The 18,602-nt window shown below is 47.8% G+C and overlaps 5 protein-coding genes and 1 non-coding gene across 6 annotated transcripts; 3 read left to right on the top strand and 3 right to left on the bottom strand.

The window, feature by feature from the left end:
- Positions 1–2,278: 2,278 nt before the first annotated feature.
- Positions 2,279–8,791, top strand: EDB82DRAFT_546761 (uncharacterized protein; the record flags this gene model as incomplete). Its single annotated transcript, XM_065609471.1, has 15 exons — positions 2,279–2,420; positions 2,492–2,721; positions 2,773–3,343; positions 3,395–3,477; positions 3,596–3,852; positions 3,901–4,744; positions 4,796–5,433; positions 5,702–5,786; positions 5,858–5,922; positions 5,955–5,980; positions 6,108–6,175; positions 6,602–6,859; positions 6,916–7,244; positions 7,296–8,519; positions 8,572–8,791. 15 exons carry the CDS (start codon positions 2,279–2,281, stop codon positions 8,789–8,791), a joined length of 5,040 nt encoding a protein of 1,679 aa, XP_065463967.1.
- A 1,066-nt stretch (positions 8,792–9,857) lies between these two features.
- EDB82DRAFT_239725 (major facilitator superfamily domain-containing protein) lies at positions 9,858–11,928 on the bottom strand. The gene is made up of 3 exons (XM_065607291.1): positions 11,361–11,928; positions 11,102–11,314; positions 9,858–11,047 (listed from the first exon to the last, which is right to left on the bottom strand). The coding sequence occupies exons 1-3, from the start codon at positions 11,622–11,624 to the stop codon at positions 9,938–9,940; spliced, it is 1,587 nt and encodes a 528-aa protein (XP_065463966.1). The 5' UTR covers positions 11,625–11,928; the 3' UTR covers positions 9,858–9,937.
- A 1-nt stretch (position 11,929) lies between these two features.
- Positions 11,930–13,855, bottom strand: EDB82DRAFT_239715 (uncharacterized protein). Its single transcript, XM_025727403.2, has 3 exons — positions 13,598–13,855; positions 12,639–13,525; positions 11,930–12,589 (listed from the first exon to the last, which is right to left on the bottom strand). The coding sequence occupies exons 1-3, from the start codon at positions 13,668–13,670 to the stop codon at positions 12,302–12,304; spliced, it is 1,248 nt and encodes a 415-aa protein (XP_025581873.2). The 5' UTR covers positions 13,671–13,855; the 3' UTR covers positions 11,930–12,301.
- A 105-nt stretch (positions 13,856–13,960) lies between these two features.
- EDB82DRAFT_464130 (Alpha/Beta hydrolase protein) lies at positions 13,961–16,992 on the bottom strand. Its single transcript, XM_065607891.1, has 2 exons — positions 16,866–16,992; positions 13,961–16,780 (listed from the first exon to the last, which is right to left on the bottom strand). Exon 2 carries the CDS (start codon positions 16,671–16,673, stop codon positions 14,232–14,234), a length of 2,442 nt encoding a protein of 813 aa, XP_065463965.1. The 5' UTR covers positions 16,674–16,780; positions 16,866–16,992; the 3' UTR covers positions 13,961–14,231.
- Positions 16,993–17,240: 248 nt separating this feature from the next.
- On the top strand, positions 17,241–17,363 carry EDB82DRAFT_t224. The gene has a single exon. It is a non-coding gene; the product is annotated as a tRNA-Lys (tRNA).
- Positions 17,364–17,381: 18 nt separating this feature from the next.
- Positions 17,382–18,600, top strand: EDB82DRAFT_577114 (uncharacterized protein). The gene has a single exon (XM_025727399.2). The coding sequence runs from the start codon at positions 17,725–17,727 to the stop codon at positions 18,451–18,453; it is 729 nt and encodes a 242-aa protein (XP_025581870.1). The 5' UTR covers positions 17,382–17,724; the 3' UTR covers positions 18,454–18,600.
- Positions 18,601–18,602: the final 2 nt, after the last annotated feature.

The raw sequence follows: 18,602 nt of genomic DNA, 5'->3' as shown, positions 1-18,602 counted from the left end.
TATCGGTACTCATCATTACTTGCTTTTTCTTTTTTTGACACCCCATGAGTTATGACATACAGTAGCGCGCACATCAACTTATTTCCTTTGTCTATTTATAGGTAGATCGGATATCACATTCAAGAAAAAGAGTAACTAATAAAAGGAAAGAATGGGGGAAAGGTTAATACCACGTGCTATCCTTATTGCATAGATATTTCAGCAGAGGATAAAGCCAGCAGGACTATCAAACTGCATGCAGTAGTTGCTATCGTGACCCTTTTACCTTTTACCTTTCTATAATGCCCAATAATACAATCTTGTTATATTGTTGTCTGGTTCTTAATTGGCGATGACGAGTTGGTCTTCCAAATTTCAGCATCCTTACACCAGACTATTGTATATCGTATAAACGGCATAACCCTTTGACTAGGTACGATCACGGACAGGCCGTTAAGCCAGTTGGGACAGAGACTTGCCATGTTTGTAGCTTGCTATAGTATTGATCAAGATGGGACGGAAGTTTCCTCTACCTGCAACTTATCAAGACTATGGTCGATGTTCCAGTGAACTGTTGGAGTAACGTGTAATTGAGTAGACTATGGCGACCCTACATTGACAAAACGTTGCAGTGTTTTGAGGATATATGCAGTTATGCATTTGATGCCACTATTAGTCTAAACATCTGGCAAAGACTTACGCAACGAGACCTAATGAGCTTTGCCAACTCATGCATGTAAGGCATGAGGCAGATTGGCAAGCAACTACTCATGCGCCGAGCCGCAGCCGGCGCCACATTTCGGAGGCTCCGTGTCACACATCCCCACTGCCGAGCCGTGTCCCGGAGCTCGTCTCAAAATTGTTTGGCTTAGCTTTGCTTTGGCCAGGACCGCCAAGGAGCGAATACTCGTTCTGGTCAGGCCCGGAGAGCTTGTGAAGGCAAGGCCGAATGTTCTCCGTGAACGGTGCTTTAGATGAAGCATCTAAGAATGCAGCTTACTTGGTCTTGTGGAATACCTTATTTCTCGAAACAGGGTTACCCTAAGTTGTCCAGTATTGCCAAAAAAGACAAACAGAAAAGCTTGACCTCTGAAAGTTTGCGTGACAACGTAAAGATTCTGGTCAGCACGTACCATAGCAAATTCTTAGATACTAACCCAACTTATCCTAACCAATAAAGCACAGACAAGACGTTGCGTAACTCAACGTGGCGGGGTCCAAAGGCAAGATTGCCCATGTTTGTGTTTTTTTCTTTCTCCAGAGCATGCTCATTGATTGGTTCACTCGTAATATCTGGACAGTCTGGATATGAAATTCAATATGTCTTGTATTTCTTTTGTGGTTTTACTTGGTCTAAGTTGCTCAGCAGCCACGATGCAAGGATGATTGGGAGATGATGTATAATAGACTTTGGGCTGTAAATGTGTGATATTTGGATCAACAAGGAGGATCAGCCATTTGTTTCGGTATCAAAGCGAATCAATTTGGCGAGATGTTGTAACGGTAGGTACTTTGACCAAACACCAAGCCGTGGAGAGTCATGTCTTCTTATCTTACAGTGAGTTTCCGAATGATCAATAAGGCTTGGCAGTAACGTAATTAACAAGACTGTAGAATGTTGAGAAGCCTCTTCGTGTTACTGTCATTGATCATCTAACGTTCCACGTACTCAGCCTTACGTTAGCTACCTTGAGTTAGACAGTTATAATCATAGAACTACAAACTTTGTACGGGTAGTCATGGACATTTTCGAGTCCCATGCCGCGCATCCATAGCACGGCAAAAAGGACCCGAAAAGCAGGGTTGTGAGAGTCTCGGCGAGTGGCTTGGTGCTTGGCGACACACGTCATGCCCCTCGATTTTGGCGCTTAATGTACGCAAGTGTCCAGAGCGACAAATACCTTATAAGGTTGAGAGGACTGGAAAGAAGTGAGGCGTCAGCATCTCTGATTGATTGTTCCTCTGACTGAGACTCAAAGGCTGTCCTGTATGTTCGTGATACCCCTAGAGCAATCATTACGTAGTTGCACCCCTTTAGTTTACCACTAACTTAGACGAAGCTGACTGACTGCAGCTTTGCCCCGCCATAAGTCTACCAGACCGAACCCCATCAAAGCAACAATCATTCAGGCGGAAATAATATACCCTAAATCCCAAGACCGACGACTTGAACAGTTCATCCTACCTATATCCTACAATTCTATAGCAACCACCGACCTCTTCCATCCTCGACCTGTTCCTAATTCACACCAAATCCTATAATACGTCACAGAACACGACACGCTCCCGCAACTCGGCCATGGCTGCTGAGACCAGAGATACGCCCGCAGTTATCGAGGGCACTGCTGCTCCAGCTCCGCCCACCATCGACTTGCCCGTCCGCACGAAGCAAGATGCTGTGCTACCTACTGGTCAGGCACTGACCGGAAAGCAAGAACACTGTGAGTTGCGATGCGCTTTGCTATATGGATCCACACGATCTGGTGAATAAAGCTAACGTTTCTTATCCCAGACCTCAAGAGAGAACTTATATCTGAGCAGGTAAAGTGGGAGATCAACGAACTCAATTCCACAACGGCGCTGCAACGTTTCGGCGCACCATTTCGATCCGACCAAGGCGAAGTCCCTCCCGAAGAGTCCGAACTACCTATCTTGAGATACATCTTCGTCCATCATGTTCGCGACTTTCCTTTCCTGGACAAGGCGCGCGAGAAGGAGTTTTGGCAGGACAAACTCCAGGTGGTGAGTGATGGATATGCATAGTAACGAACGGTCGACGCTAACATGATGTAGTTCCTTGAGTCCTTCGCAGGAAAGCAAATTTCGTCTTCGGAAGATCGCTTGGAGGAGACAAAGAGACGAAAGCTTGCCATCAAGGCTAGGAAACTTGTTGAGCTTATGATGGTCTCTGGAATTGGAACATCATCAGGATTCGAAGAGCGCATTCGGTTTTCCGAGATTGAGATTGTCGATAGCAATGCCATCGAGACAGGTGTGATGCATACGATGCCCGAGGGAAACTATATCAATGGCTGGGATGTCAACGTCGCCGGCGTGAGAGTCACCCAGGTCAAGCACACCATCCGGAAGCACAAACATGCCGAGTTTATCTTGCGTATCAAGAAGAAGGGAGAACTGGAACATTTTGTTGGACGAAGGTACAGCGACTTTGCGAAACTCCACAGCCGACTACGTACAGAACTTCCCGGCCGTGTGATACCCGAAATGCCCAAGAAGAACAAGTCCGACACAACGACAACAATCGCTTTCACATCCATGTTCAGCAATGGAAACGACTCGGATGCTTCCTCCATCTCATCTGTCTCGACGAGGCCGAATGGTTATACGTCCATGTTGTCACCAGGTACGATCCAGCTTATTTCTGATTGCCGTGGCTGTAGCTAACAGTTGATAGGTCACCGCAAGACAGACTCTTCTGCCTCGTTCCGATCAAATCGATCAAAAGGACTCAGCTCTCCAAGGCTCCCGTCTCCTCGGGTGTCAACTGAGGGGGGAAGATTGAGTCCGGCTATCCGACAGGACTCTGATAAATCAGATCAGTCAGATGTGAGCGACGCACACCACTATTGCTTTGTGTCCAAACTAACAGTAACAGCAAACCGTCGTTCTGTGGCGTGAGAACCAGAGAATCTCACTGAGGGCGTTCCTGCGATCTCTACTACATAACCCCCAGTTCGCCAACACCAATGCTATGCAAGAATTCCTGAGCGGCGAGCCCATTACCCCAACGGACGATGATGTTGAGGATATCATTCGCAGGAAGGCTCTGGATGAGAAGCGCATGCAAGAGCAAAAGCAATTCTATGAAATCGCGAGGAAGCGAGCTGCCGAACTTGACGAGTACATGGAACAGTGAGTCTTGTCACGCACCACAGTTGAATGTGAGCTAATACATTGAAGGTTCCGCCGCGACATCGTGGAGCGCAACGGACTTACTATGCTGTTCCAGGAAATAAAGGAAAAGGAGACCATTCAGGATCTTAGCATCCAGTATCGAAAGTTTGCCGAGTGGCTTCGTATCGAGATTGCCGCCGTCATCTATCATCTTTTCCTTGCCGAAGACAACTCCCCTGAGCTTTTCGCCCAGGCCAGACGCATTCACTCTCTTATCCCATACTCAGTCATCAAGAACGTTATTAGGATCGCAAACCCAGCGGCCGTTATGTCAGGCGTTCTAGATATCTTTCTGGCTCAACCATTTGGTACACGATCGTTGATGCAGAGGATCTTTTCACTGACACTGAACGATGGAATCAAGAGCTTCCAAAAATCGATCGATATTCTCGCCACCAAGATCGACGACCCTGTCTTCTCACAAAAGCTTTACAAGTACACACACGCGGAGGAGCATATCAAGATTGCCATTCGTGAGGAGGCCGAGGCCGACGATGTGGACATTATTGTCGCTGTTATGAGGTCTGATCTCATTGAGCCAGGACTTACAGGGGAGCAAATCCAACGACTCTACAATGCATATGTCGCTTTCAACAATGCGGTGGAGAACGTTGATGAAGAGCTACGCCAGGGAGCTCAGCTATTCTCGTACATGAAGCAGTACTTGAAGCTATGCACAAGGCAGCGCGATAAGGAGATGATGCTGCAGTTGATCGAAGAGCCAGTGACTCTACAGCTCTTCCGAGACCTGTTCACGATCTTCTATGAGCCGCTTGTGCGAGTTTACAAGTCCGCAAACGTGTACAACAGCGTTACAGACTTTGCTGTGTTTATCGACGATATGATTCAGGTAAGAAGCACAACTTTCTCGAGATCGCGACATGAATTAATATGAGTACAGGTCGTCGAGAAGTGCAGAGAGCAGGACGCTTCAGCAGATCCTAACCAGACAGTACAGGCCTTCATTGATCTGTGCCAGCGTCATGAACACAACTTTTACAAGTTTGTACACGAAGTTCACACACATGATAACGGTCTCTTTACTCAGCTCATGGGCTGGATTGAGGGTATCCTTGAGTTCTTGCGCAAGGGTCCAAAGAATGGAACCCTCAATGTCAATGCATTGTTTGAGGGTGGCGTTAGTGCCGGAGTTTTAGATAAGGAGAAGGCGATGGCAGAGATTAACTCGCTCATTGCATGGCAAGAAGCCAGAAAGAAGTGGCACAACGATAAGACACGACAAAAGATGGCAGCAGAGGGACATGCTGGAAACGATTTGATGCCAGCAGGTATGAATTTCAACTCTGCCGACTTTGGGTTGGACAGCGAAGATCTTGAAGACATGGCATACGACGACGGATCCGAAGACGAGGCAGAGGCACAGGAGGAAGATGAGATGGATCCTATCGAGGCTGAAAGGCGACGCAGGGCGAAGCGACAGGATCGCTTGCGCCGAAGCGCCGGAGAACCGGCCAAGCCTCCTGTGGGAGAAGTGCACAAGTTGACTGAGAACTTCTTGATTATGCTGCGACAAGTTCTGTCCAACTAGTTTTAGCAAGATATCCTTTGTGTTGTTGTACATTGGTTTGGAGGTTTAGTATTGGCTTATGATGGATGAGAAGGACCGGATTAATGTGGGTGCTGTCAAGGTATAAACCGAATGGACTAGGAAATGGGACATAAGAATGGTTGATTCGGAATAGAAGTTGATACCAGAAGTTGAAGCTGAAGTTGCTTGACATACTATATACATGGAATTTTGGACAATATTCAGGGAGATTGTATTGGCTGCTGTGATGATTAGGAGACACGAAAACCGGACATTGAAGACCGGACCCGAAGCCTACTTGGTGTCTTCCGGGCCGGCCACGATCCAACGACCCAGTCCAGGTGTCCAGATCGTTGATTTGCCTCCCCTGACCCGTCAGCACATGCCGTCCCCTCTAATTCATATCGGAATTAGAGGTGGAAGAGGAGCCGAAGGCAAAATGTACATCCGCTTCGGCACGTGATGAGTTCAACTGTCAGGTATTGGCGTCATGGATTTGGATTTCTTACAGCGACTTCTCCCGATCCATTGAACATTGTAATGGGACAAAGATCGAGAATTGAATTATTAAGTGAACAGTAACTATGGAGTCATGAAGATAGCAGAAAATTAACCTCCAATTGGACGTTTGGCCATGCATTTCGGTCCCAAGGAATCTTGATAGCTTGCAACGCATTTATGGTCATCGACTTCCGATTCACTATATCTTCAGTGGCTTACAGCGCAGAGAGTGTCCGATGTCCCCGGAGGTAGTGAGCAGCAAATACGTGTGCTGCTAATAAGCCATCGCTGATTGGTTGGATCAACCGAGGAGCCGAGAGAATCCGTCCCGGTAGAGCCTCGCGAAGAGCAAGAGACCCAAAAAAACATCAAGAGGAATAACTCGATTGGCTGAGCCCTCGATACAGTGATCCCTTCTATTTCTCCAAAACCAACCAAACCAAACCATATCCAACAAAAGTTCTATTCCTCCGCCACCCGAGGATATCGTTAAATCCCACCCTTCGATTCTCCCCGCGGATGCAGTTTGGTCTTGGTCATTGTGACTTTAGTTGATGATGGCTTCTTCTATGGCAATGAGGAAGTTGGCCCTCGGCCCTGCCGTGAGTTGCCCCCAGCCTGGCCTTCTGCGATGGCTTCATGGAAAGCTTTGGGTAGATTGACTTTGTGCTACCACCGCGAGAAGCTTTAAAACCTCTTCAATGCGCTTTGCTAACTTTGTACAGTTCACAAGGGCCGCCAGGTTCCCTACCCGAGCTTTCTCTACAACCCGACCTGTTTGTACGCTTTTCTCCACGATCAGCCCGCGCGACTTCAGATACTAATGGATTGTCTGCAGCCCGAGTTATTACTGGAAACGGTCCTCTACGAGCCAAGGAGGCCTCTCCTTTCGTGAGCAACAAATACGCTGTCATTGTACGTCTATCCGATCATCTGCGAATCAAGGATATAGTCAATTGACGCTTTTTCAGGACCACGAGTATGATGCTCTCGTTGTTGGTGCTGGTGGTGCCGGTCTGCGAGCTGCCTTCGGTCTCGCTGAGGCTGGTTTCAACACTGCCTGTATCTCCAAGCTCTTCCCGACCCGATCCCACACTGTCGCTGCTCAGGGTGGCATCAACGCTGCTCTAGGTAACATGCACGAGGACGACTGGCGATGGCACATGTACGATACCGTCAAGGGTTCCGACTGGCTGGGTGACCAAGACGCTATTCACTACATGACCCGAGAGGCTCCCGCTTCTATTATCGAGCTTGAGAACTACGGTTGCCCCTTCTCACGAACTGAGGACGGCAAGATGTAAGTCTGGATTTTGGAATCCGCCTCAATGCGGCTACTGACCTTGAATAGTTACCAGCGAGCTTTCGGTGGTCAGTCCAAGGAGTACGGAAAGGGCGGCCAGGCCTACCGATGCTGTGCTGCCGCTGACCGAACCGGCCACGCCCTTCTTCACACTCTCTACGGCCAGTCCCTCCGCCACAAGACCAACTACTTCATCGAGTATTTCGCCCTCGACCTGATTATGCAGGATGGTGAGTGCCGCGGTGTCCTTGCCTACAACCAGGAGGACGGCACCCTGCACCGATTCCTTGCCAACCACACCGTTCTCGCCACTGGTGGTTACGGCCGAGCTTACTTCTCCTGCACATCTGCCCACACCTGTACCGGTGACGGTATGGCTATGGTTGCCCGTGCTGGCCTCCCCAACCAGGATCTCGAGTTCGTCCAGTTCCACCCTACCGGTATCTATGGAGCTGGTTGCCTGATCACTGAGGGCTCCCGTGGTGAGGGTGGTTACCTCCTCAACTCTGAGGGTGAGCGATTCATGGAGCGATATGCCCCTACCGCTAAGGATCTTGCTTCTCGCGATGTCGTTTCTCGATCCATGACCATGGAAATCCGTGAGGGCCGTGGTGTTGGTGCTGAGAAGGATCACATCTACCTCCAGCTCAGCCATCTCCCCGCTGAGATTCTTGCTGAGCGTCTGCCTGGTATCTCTGAGACCGCCGGTATTTTCGCTGGTGTTGATGTCCGCAAGCAGCCCATTCCCGTTCTTCCCACTGTCCACTACAACATGGGTGGTATTCCTACACGATACACTGGTGAGGTCCTTACTGTTGACGAGAAGGGCGAGGACAAGGTTGTCCCTGGTCTGTACGCTTGCGGTGAGGCCGCTTGTGTGTCTGTCCACGGTGCTAACCGTCTGGGTGCCAACTCTCTTCTGGATCTTGTTGTCTTTGGTCGTGCCGTTTCGCACACCATTCGTGACAAGTTCAACCCCGGTGACGCTCTGAAGCCCACTGCTGCCGACGCTGCTTCTGAGCACATCGAGACCCTCGACAAGGTCCGAACCGCCGACGGTCCCAAGAGCACTGCCGAGATCCGACTTGCCATGCAGAAGGCCATGCAGACTGAGGTCAGCGTGTTCCGAACCCAGGAGAGTTTGGACGAGGGTGTCCGCAAGATGAAGGAGATTGATGGCATGTACAGCCAGGTTGGCATGAAGGACCGCAGCATGATCTGGAACTCTGATCTTGTTGAGACTCTTGAGCTCCGAAACCTGCTGACTTGCGCGTAAGTTTCACACATTTCGATGATAAATGAAGCGACACTGACATGATGATAGTATCCAAACCGCCGAGTCTGCTGCTAACCGAAAGGAGTCTCGTGGTGCCCACGCCCGCGAGGACTACCCCGACCGAGATGACGAGAAGTGGATGAAGCACACCCTCTCTTTCCAGAAGGAGCCTCACGGCAAGGTCGACCTGTCTTACCGAAAGGTCATTGGTACCACCCTGGACGAGGCCGAGTGCAAGCCCGTGCCACCTTTCAAGCGTACATACTAAGCTAAGCGTTTACTGACACGAGGATGAGTGCGAGGACTGGGAAGGAGTTTTTGTTAGCTTGTTGGGAAACTTGGCATGCATGATTCTACGCAGGGCAGCGTCTCCTTTGTAGCAAGAGTTGCGATATATATCCTTTGGGAAGAGAAGGTGACATAACTAGCGAGAGGTTGGCCTCCGTGGAGCTTTAGCATAGAAGGCTCCATGAGGGGCGTGTATTTGTCGACTTTGTAGTTAAAAAGAAGTTAAGAGACTTAAACGAAGATTTACTATGTACTTTGTTTCTCAAGGATATACTCTTGTGCATGTTTAACTGTAGCTTGCAAGATGAGACTTGTTGTGCTGAAAATGTGTTCTTTATCAAACGTGTAGACGAATGATGTTTGTGTATTGTGTAGTGGTCCTTTGTTCTGAGAGCAAACGACGAACAACACTAGGACAATGTTATTGACCCGAGAACAATGTTGATATAATAGCGAAGCTATTGTATGTATTGAGTCGTGTTCAGAGGCTCATTAATGTATAAAACCCAGCTCGTTGTGAGTGGAATACGTCCTATCTTAACCAACATCTCATTCTCATTACAATCAGAATTACAAGACTCATCACCAAACTCACCGTTCCAGCAATTCCACACTACTATTTCAGCAGATCGTACCAAACCGAATTTGCCCATCATGTGCATCCAAATCACTCGTGTTTCTGTTTGCTGGCAATGTCGTACTGCGCTGGAAGCTTTTGGTAATATCCGATACTGTGGTGACATTGTGGACAAAGGTGGGTGCTCCGAAATCAAACAAGCAGAGGTCTTTGGCCCTCCGGACCTACTCTGTCGCCCGTGTTTAGGGAAACATGAGGGAAAGAACAAATTGAATGAGAGGCAGACGATCGTGCAGAAGCAAAAAGATTGGAGTGGTTGAGTTTGAACGTACTGCAAGGTAAAGGCTGGACCTTGAGATGAAATAGGCCTGGAGCACAAGACAGGTAAGCTAGGTAAGAAAAGAAATATTTTGTATTCCGGGTTTATGAAAGAATGACGGCTATCTTTCGAAGTGGCTGCTTATCCTGTGCTCATTATATGTTGTCAAAGTTCATTCGTGTATTGGCTAAGTGGTCTTAATGCTTCGTTGCTATGTAGTTTGATATAAACTATGATTCATTCACTTTTTCTCTTTGTCCTGTAACTCGCTGCCTCTTTCTTCGTCCTCTGTTGGTGTTGGCGATGTCACGGCCTTCTCTCGTCGAGGATGCCAACCTCCTTTCCAACCAACCCAGCCATCTTCCCTGGGACCTCTTGCAAGAGAGATTAATAAGGACAGTACTACGAATGCAACTGAAGATCAAAGTTAGTATTGGCCTGTAAGAACCGATGGGAGAATTGCATAACGGTATAGACTCACTGCTCAAACCGCCACTTCTCTTCCAGCCTCCACTGGCATATAATCTGTTTCCCGCTGCTGTGCCAGTCAATTGGCCAGCAAAAGCCAGTGCCATATAGGCTGTGTTGACTCGATTACGTGCTTTGGGGTTGATGCCAAAGATAGCTGAGCGATTGGAAACCTGAGCAGTCTGCATACCAACATCTATACCTATAGCCTGGAGGACGGGACCTGCGATAGTAAAGTTTCCAATGAATGTTCCTACGATAGCTCCTATCAACGCCAGGATCTGGCCACCAATGGTTGGTAGCAGAGGAACGTAGCGATCAATCAACCTTCCAATCAGTGGAATGGACATTATAGTCGCAAGTGCTGTCAGGGAAAAAAGGCCGATCTGGAGAGATGTATAGTCAAATGGCGGAGAAGCGAGTAAAAATGTCAAGGTTGTCCAAAACGATGTAAACACGGCTGACAGGGTAAAAGCGATAAGACAGGCCTGTATAAGCACAGGTTCTGTAACCATCATGTAAGGAATGGAAGACAGTGCACGGAAATAATTGAGGCCATCAGGATTTGTGGATGGATAGTCGGGCATGAAGCAGAAGAGCACAACGCCCATGAGATACTGCAGTCCACAGGCTATCCAATAGATGTTACGCCAACTTGTGAAGTTGGTCACAACCCCGGATAGTAGTCTGGCCATGAGGAGACCAAGCATAAGTCCCGACGTGACGATGGCTAGAAGAGACGCCTTTCGATGTACAGGCGCAAAGTCCCCGACAAGAGGGACCATCAGCTGTGGTGTTACAGTGGTGGCACCGCAGAGGAAAGACAAAGCTCGGAAGACAGTGAAGTCATTCGTGACGCAGAGTCCTATCCACTGCATTCGTGTGTTGTCAGCAACTGAATACGATCAGGTAAATGGCTAACTCACCATTGTTGCAGTGGCAAAAACTAGGCTGATGATAAACGGTCGTCTCTCGAGAATATCTCCGAGTGGAAGAACAAAGATTAGTCCAGCCGCGTATCCTGACTGTAGTAATGTCGCAACTTGGGAGGATTCTTCATATGAGACATTGAAGGTTGCGGCTATCTTGTTTAGAATTGGTTGGTTGTAGTAGAGATTTGCTACCGTGATACCCGAGGCCTGCCATTGTTAGAAAACAACTTGCATCGCAGGATGATTAACTCACCATAGCATAGAGAAGACAATGACCAATGGACAAAGCTGGTGGCGACTCATCATTCCATCGACAATTCCTCGGTGTCAATATCCTACGAATCCAACTGGACTCGTATTTTGAAGACTGCAGGACCACATTGTTAGAGCCCGTCTCTTCAGTTGAGGCAGCCGAACTCTGGACTTTAGGATCTTCAGTAGAATCCTCAATGGGAATTGTCTCCCTGATGCTATCATCAGCAACATCTGACCCCACGGGCCTGTTCAAGGACGTCATCGTAGATTGGTAGTCGCCAATGACAAGATATGATAACAAAGTATCAGCATAAAATAACGAGCATATTCGAATGACAAGACACAATGTGAGTGGGACTGAAGGTAGTTATATAGAGGTTGCCATGATAATGGAGAAAATTGGACTAGGTCAGTCAAAGTGGGATTTAATAACCGACGATCTCCTTAATGGAGTTTCGGAATAGTCAAGTAGTATCACGCAAGCTACAGCACCGGGGGTAAGGCTCTTGCATCCCTTTTCCCTACCTGCTTAATCCATGATGGGTTAATGCTGTGTTGGCAGAAAGTGCAGTGCAGTTGGTCGGATATAAGAGTCCGTAATACCCGGCTTTAAGATGATCAATGATGCAGCTAAGTTCGGCAGGATGAAGTGCCATTGTAGTCTTCTAGGACCGATCTCGGAGACTAATTGAACAGAGCTTCATTATATCTCATACTTTCAGCATCACTATGGTTGATTCTCATTGTACTTCCTTGGGATAGATAGCTCAAATTCCCAAAAGTCTGGTCCTTTTCACGATGACATCTACTATAGCATGACTGGCAGAAGATTCACCTTGGCCATCTCATTTTTTAACAAAATACATCATCCTCAATTCCCATCGACTCCACATCAAGCCAGGTCTCACTCCTTTTTGTTTCATAAATCAAGCAACGAGTTTACCTCTTCTTGCCCTTGCGCTTGTTGGCCTTGCCCTGCGAAGCGCCAGATGCCTTGGCCTTGCTGAGCGAATCAGTGCTCTTGTCGAGAAGCTCAAAGTCCTCGCCGGCAGAGTCAGTGCTGGGAGTAGGTTGGGGAACGTCAGAGTCCTCCTCATCACCCGAAACCTCGAGCTCAAGGTCGGAGGACTTCTTGGGGAGGAAACGGCCAGCGGTGATGTTGAAAAGGAAGATCGGGGCACGGAAGACAGCAGTGTCCTTGATGGTAGGCTTGGCAAGCTCGTTGGGCTGTTGTATGTTAGTTTTCTGGCGTCTTGATAGGTGGGGGGTTACTTACGTCAAGGAGGTACTCGTGGATCTCTCCCTCCTCGTCCTCTCCCTCGAGATACACATCACCAAGGGAGTCAACAACGAGAATCTTGCCGTTCTCAGCAACGACACGCTTACGAGCGCCAGTAGGACCAGCAGTAGGAGTAGGAGTAGCAGTTCCAGATCCAGAAGAAACCTGAGCTCGGCGGGTCTTCTTGACAGGCTTGCCGCCGTCACGCTTCTGTGCCTTCTCATACATGCGGCGCTCTCGTCGGTTCTGGGGCAGAGGAGGAGCCTCTTCCTCCTCGCTCTCGGGCGCAGCAGGAGCAGGAGCAGGGGCGAGTGCAGGTGCAGCAGCCTCGACGCCGGGGATGTTGAGACCACCACCCCAAGCAGTTTCCCTGGCAAACTTGATGTAGCGGTCGACAAACTCGGTCTGACGCTTCCAGCTCATGTAGAGGGTGAGGTAGTGAATACCACCACCAACAACGAGGAACAGGCCAACGATGACCGTGCCCAGGCCGGGTCGGTAACGGTTGTAGTAGTAATCGGTGCCCTTCCAGAGAGGGAAGCCATTGGAGAGGAAATGGTCGTAACGATCACGCTCGGGGCCACGGAGGATGTTGGCAATGAGGGAAAGACGGGCCTGAGCCTCGCCAGCCTTCTTGACAGCGGTCCTGATCTCAGCATTGGTGGGAGGCTTGACCTTTGCGCCTGACTTCTTGTCCTTTTCAGCCTTTGATCGCATTGACTGTCTGACCTTGTCGGGATGCAAGTTTCGAGTCTGCTTGCGATAGGCCTTTGTAACGTCGTCGAGCGAAGCAGAGTTGGGCACGCCGAGAATATCGTAAAAGTTGGCGGCCGGGTCGGTCTCATACTTTGCGATTTCATCTCTGATGCGGAAGATTTCGCGATCTAAAGAGTAGAACAAAAGGTTAAGACATGTTCAGACGGATAGAGAGAGAGACATGGTAGTCGTAAACATACCTTCTTTGCTCCAAGCAGCGGCCAAGGGGCTAAAGAGGGCGAGTAGCCCAACGGACAAGTACGATATCTTCATCTTCGACTTGTACTCCGAGTAAGGAGTAAGTTGAAGAAGAGGAAGTGTGTAAAGAAAGAGAGAAAAGATGGGGTAGAAGAAAAGAAAAAGTAGAAAGAGAAGGGGAAAGGCCAGGGGGTGTATAAATGTAATGGACGGTTCCTGGCTAAAGCTGGAGCCGGTAGCTAAAGTTAAGTTAGATCTGGACTTATCCCTACCTCTGGGTACTTTTTTTTTTAGTGGAGGAGGGGACCTATTGCAGAAGGCCAGCTGTTCAATACTCAATTACTTGCTCTGCTATTGCTCTACCTATTGGGATAAAAGCAAAGCGCCTCCAATTAAGAGTTTGTCTAACAAAGGCAATTCAATCCAATATTTCTCAATTGAATACTCGACAACTAGCCAATTGTTTGGTTAATGTTTGTAGTGGGTAGTAGCTTATGAGGAGCTGTTTGACAACGACCCTTCATGTTGCACTAAAAACTATCTGGAGCTCTCAAACAAGGATTCAACGGCAGCAATTCAAACTCAGTTTGTCCAACCCATCAATTCAACTAATAAGAGATTTACTCCTCCAAGTCCTCAGCCTTGAGAAGAATCATCATAAAAATCTACTCGAAATGTCGATTCTTGTTGCAAATTCCGCTTAAAAAACTCACTTTGACGAGCAAGACCATACTTCCCACCACCACTGCAATGCTCACCCCCAGGAATCAATAGAAACTCATAATTCTTACCTGCCTTGTTCAAAGCATTCACCATCTGAAATGTTGAAGACGGGTCAACGTTTTTGTCAACGTCTCCAACAATCAGCATCAGCGGACCTTTAAGCTTGGAAGCGTGCGTAATGTTGGACGACTTCTCATATGCTTCATCGACTGGATATCCCATCCATAACTCATTCCACCATATCTTGTCCATACGGTTATCGTGACACCCCGAGTCTGCGACACCTGCTTTGAAAAAGTCGCTGTGATGAAGCATTCCTGCCACGGCATTCTGACCCCCTGCTGACCCGCCCATAATTCCTACACGAGATAGATCCATCCATGGCCGAGTTGATGCCGCACTCTTTAACCAGGCGATATGATCCGGAAGTCCCGAGTCGTGAAGATTCTTGTAGCAGACATTATGGAAGCTTTTGCTACGCCAGTCTGTGCCCATTCCGTCGATCTCTACTACGATATAGCCTTTATCAGCCCATAGTCGTTCACGCGATAGTGATGTGAAGGCTTTGGGGACGTGAAAGTCATGCGGTCCGGCGTATATATCGTCGAGAACGGGGTACTTCTTGATGCTGTCAAAGTCGGCCGGGCGGACGATGATTCCATAGATGAGAGTCTCGCCATCACGGCCAGGAGCAACAAATCTTTCTGGCAAAGAACATCCTTTGTCTTTCAAATCCTTCTGGTCCCCCTTTCCGAGCTCCATTATCTGCTCTCCCGACTCACCGTCACGGAGGACTGTTGTGGGTGGAGAGTCAACCCTTGACCAGGTGTCTGTCAAGTATCGCTTGCCAGGGGATAATGTCCAGGAATGAGTTCCATCGCCCTCTGTAAGAATCTTGAAGTCTGATCCGTCAAAGTTGACTCGGGCCAAATGTGCATGGTACGGATCCTCACTATCCTTGAGCCCATAAGCCTGGAACCATATTCGGCGTGCATCTTTATCCACAAACTCTATAACATTGACCATCCAGGATCCCTTTGTTATTTGCGTTTTGATAGTACCGGTGGCCATGTCAACGAGATAGAGGTGGTTGTATCCATCCCGCTCGCTCGTCCATAGAAGTTCGTCCGACTCCTTGAGGAATTTGTAGTATGACTTTGTATAGTCGACGAAAGTGTCGCTTGTCTCCTCGACAATTGTCCTAACGCTTCCGTCGGTGCTGATGCCTATAACCCTGACAGTCTGATGGCCGCGTTCATTAAAGTAGAAGAGGTACTCTGTGTTATTCTCCTTCCACTTGAGATGATTCAGCTTGTAGGGGTTCTTAAAAAGCGTGTCGTCTGTTGAAACTTCGTTTCGGCTCTTGAGATCAAAAAGACGAGGTCTGTCTATCCTCACACGATCGCCCGGTTTGAGGTACTTTTTTGTGTGGAGTTTCGGCTCGATCTGGTCCTCTGGAGACGATTCCACTAGGTTGATTTTGTGATCTTGTGCTGGGGTATACTGCCACGCAACTACATATTTCCCATCTGTCGAAGGATATATGCGGATCTTATCAAACTGATTATCTTCAGTGCCGTCCTTGGACAATTGAATGTCTTGGCCATCGTCGTCCTTATACCAAAGATTGAACTCTTTGACATGACAGGCGCCGTTCTCGACTTCGGATGGGTCCTCGTCGGCCTCGGACTTCCCATCATCACTAGACGGGGATGCTTCTGGAATGGAATCACTAAGACTCTCAATGATAGCGGCATGAATGCCCACGTCAAGTGCCGCATAGACTGCCCTGAACTTCTCATCTGAGACATCTACGAGTCGCCAAACATGGCCCACGTAGGTAAGTTGACGCTTTGTCTGACCGTTCTTGATTGTCCTGTAGTATACAGGCTTTCCATCCCAGTCGATCCAGTACACCTTGAGTGTCTTTCCAGTCCGGTTTACGAAATCAACCGTGACGTCGGTGTGATTATGCGAGGAAGGGGCTTCTTTCTGAAGTAGGCACTCTGGCTCTGTTGCAAAGTCACCATCCCACTCTTCAAGTTTATCTTCTGGCCCGAATTGCCATTTGCGATTATCGAAACGGAATCGAATGCATGATTCCTCGGGTACAGGTTCAATAAAGGCAAACGGCAGGGCCAGGTCGTTGCCCTCCTCGTTTGTCTTTTGTCGTAGGACCTCGGCAAGCAACTTGTGATCGAATGCAAGCTCTCGGCTTTTTTGAATAATGTCGACAAGGAAGAACTCATGTTTGCCTGGCTCGTGACTCTGCTTGTACCAGAATGCATTTTCGCCTGGCAGCCAGTGAGGCGTAACGTTTGTTGAACTGATACAGGCTTCTACTACCTTCTCCATGGCTCGTGTTTTTAATTAAATGATAAAAGAAAGAGAAGAACAATGGTGCAAATGAGTTTGGCCATCATGGCACTTTGTGATGCTGATGCCTAATGTGATACAACGTTCTGTCATCAATCAGCTGAGGCACGAATGCATGTATCCCAATCAGTAGCCAATATGAAAGCAAAGCAAAAGGAAGGAGGATCTTACAACGGCCCGGAATGATGGAAGTTCCATTACTCATTGATAAGGAAATAATAAATCCGTTTGTCTTCGCCAGCATAGAGGATAAGAACTTCTTATATAACCGCACTTACTCCTTGTCCTCATCCCCCACCCCTACCTCATTCCTATTTATAAAATAAAAATTACGTTCTATAGAATATTTAAAACTAAATATATATTATATTATTTAAATAGGAACTTTATTATGTGGGAAAAGCTCAGTATAACTATATTTTATTTATTTATTAAATCTTTATAGATATAGTTAGAGTTTGATACGTAAAAGTGCCCCTACTTGGAGAGGTAGGCATGAATAATAGTATATTGACTTCAAATTGAAGCTCTTCTATTAATAAGGAAAGCAGCTTGGCGCAGTGGAAGCGCGGTACGTTTACTCGAATCTTCTATCCCCAAATTCGCACTAACAATTCCTCAGCCGGGCTCATAACCCGGAGGTCACTGGATCGAAACCAGTAGCTGCTATATTACTATTTTTTTTTAGTACTATTATACCCAACTTCTTCTCCATTAGTTAAAATCTATCTATATTTAGCCTTTTTTTTTAATCTGTAATATATTATCTGGCTGGAATATAATTCTTTTTCCCAGACTAAGGTTAGTAGGAAACAATTTGCAAGGGAAAGATATACATGCATTATATGTCCATACCTACTAGTAGGTGGGTTAGCAATTATTGTTGCACCCCTGTTAGGTACATAAATACCTATAGTTTAGTAACTATTGCGCTGTCGGCCTGGGCATTCAAAAATCGCACAATGCTCTGCAACTAAAATTTCTTAACCTGCCTAAAATAACCCCCGTCAACTATACCTACCTGCCCATTATGCCCAGATTAAAGGCGAATGCCGCCAAGAATCATGTCGTCGACTTTACAGATCATGCAGGCCGACCAGCAAAGATGGCCTGGTGCGCCCAGCCAGAAGAAACCATACCTCCACTTACAAGTTGGTGTTTCTACTTTGTTCATCCTGACTTCAGTCTCGATGAGCTTGATACGCGTCGTCTTCGGCATGATATACAAGAAGGGTATGGCGACCGTATGCGATATGAGCTTTTTTGCATCCCTGGCGGTAGTCGTGCCGACTGTGCTCAACATTACCGCGAGGAGCTCGAGTCTCGTGGTGACGACTTTGAGCAGGTCCGAGAGGCTGAGAGAGCTGAAAAAGATCCCGAATATGCAGCTGTGCGAGGGTCCCGAGGCAAACTCCCTGGCCTGCCTGCGTCACAGAGGTACCCGGGGAATATGTCCTATCACCACTTCGTCTGCATATACAAGGATCCGACTTGGAACCACGATAGCGACGAAATGGAAATTGATGTTGTTGAGTTCGATCCAGCACTGACGGATGAGGATTACGAGCCTGGTGAAAGGATATACCCGCAGGACCCTATGGTAACAACACGGGTATCAGCTAAGTATAGAAAGGAGGACCAAACGTCTGAGGGCCAGGATCTGTGGGGGTGGTTTCTGAACAGTAGATCTCCTGATTGGTACCATTCAACCGTGTCAGCAACTTCCATTGCTCGGGAATTGGGATGGGCGTCGTGGTAGCGAAGTTAAAACGACCCTGTGCAACAAGATAAGCATATGTCCAATGAGATAGTGGCGAGCACGTAATGATTCATCGTGATTCTAAGACTTCTTCAAGTCAATTATAACTCAAAACCGCCAAGTGAGGGACGAAGTCAATACTGGACTTT

Source organism: Fusarium venenatum, assembly GCF_020744135.1.
Source record: "Fusarium venenatum strain MPI-CAGE-CH-0201 chromosome Unknown EDB82scaffold_3, whole genome shotgun sequence".
Lineage (NCBI taxonomy): Eukaryota > Fungi > Ascomycota > Sordariomycetes > Hypocreales > Nectriaceae > Fusarium > Fusarium venenatum.
This window is presented reverse-complemented; position numbering and strand designations above follow the sequence as displayed.

Coding starts and splice junctions, on each gene's coding strand:
- EDB82DRAFT_239725 (XM_065607291.1), bottom strand. CDS start 11,624: ATGACGTCCTTGAACAGGCCCGTGGGGTCAGATGTTGCTGATGATAGC. Junction 11,315..11,360: donor ATTGTCTTCTCTATGCTATG/GTGAGTTAATCA, acceptor TAACAATGGCAG/GCCTCGGGTATCACGGTAGC. Junction 11,048..11,101: donor TTTTTGCCACTGCAACAATG/GTGAGTTAGCCA, acceptor ACACGAATGCAG/TGGATAGGACTCTGCGTCAC.
- EDB82DRAFT_239715 (XM_025727403.2), bottom strand. CDS start 13,670: ATGAAGATATCGTACTTGTCCGTTGGGCTACTCGCCCTCTTTAGCCCC. Junction 13,526..13,597: donor CGCTGCTTGGAGCAAAGAAG/GTATGTTTACGA, acceptor TCTACTCTTTAG/ATCGCGAAATCTTCCGCATC. Junction 12,590..12,638: donor TCCACGAGTACCTCCTTGAC/GTAAGTAACCCC, acceptor AACATACAACAG/CCCAACGAGCTTGCCAAGCC.
- EDB82DRAFT_464130 (XM_065607891.1), bottom strand. CDS start 16,673: ATGGAGAAGGTAGTAGAAGCCTGTATCAGTTCAACAAACGTTACGCCT.
- EDB82DRAFT_577114 (XM_025727399.2), top strand. CDS start 17,725: ATGCCCAGATTAAAGGCGAATGCCGCCAAGAATCATGTCGTCGACTTT.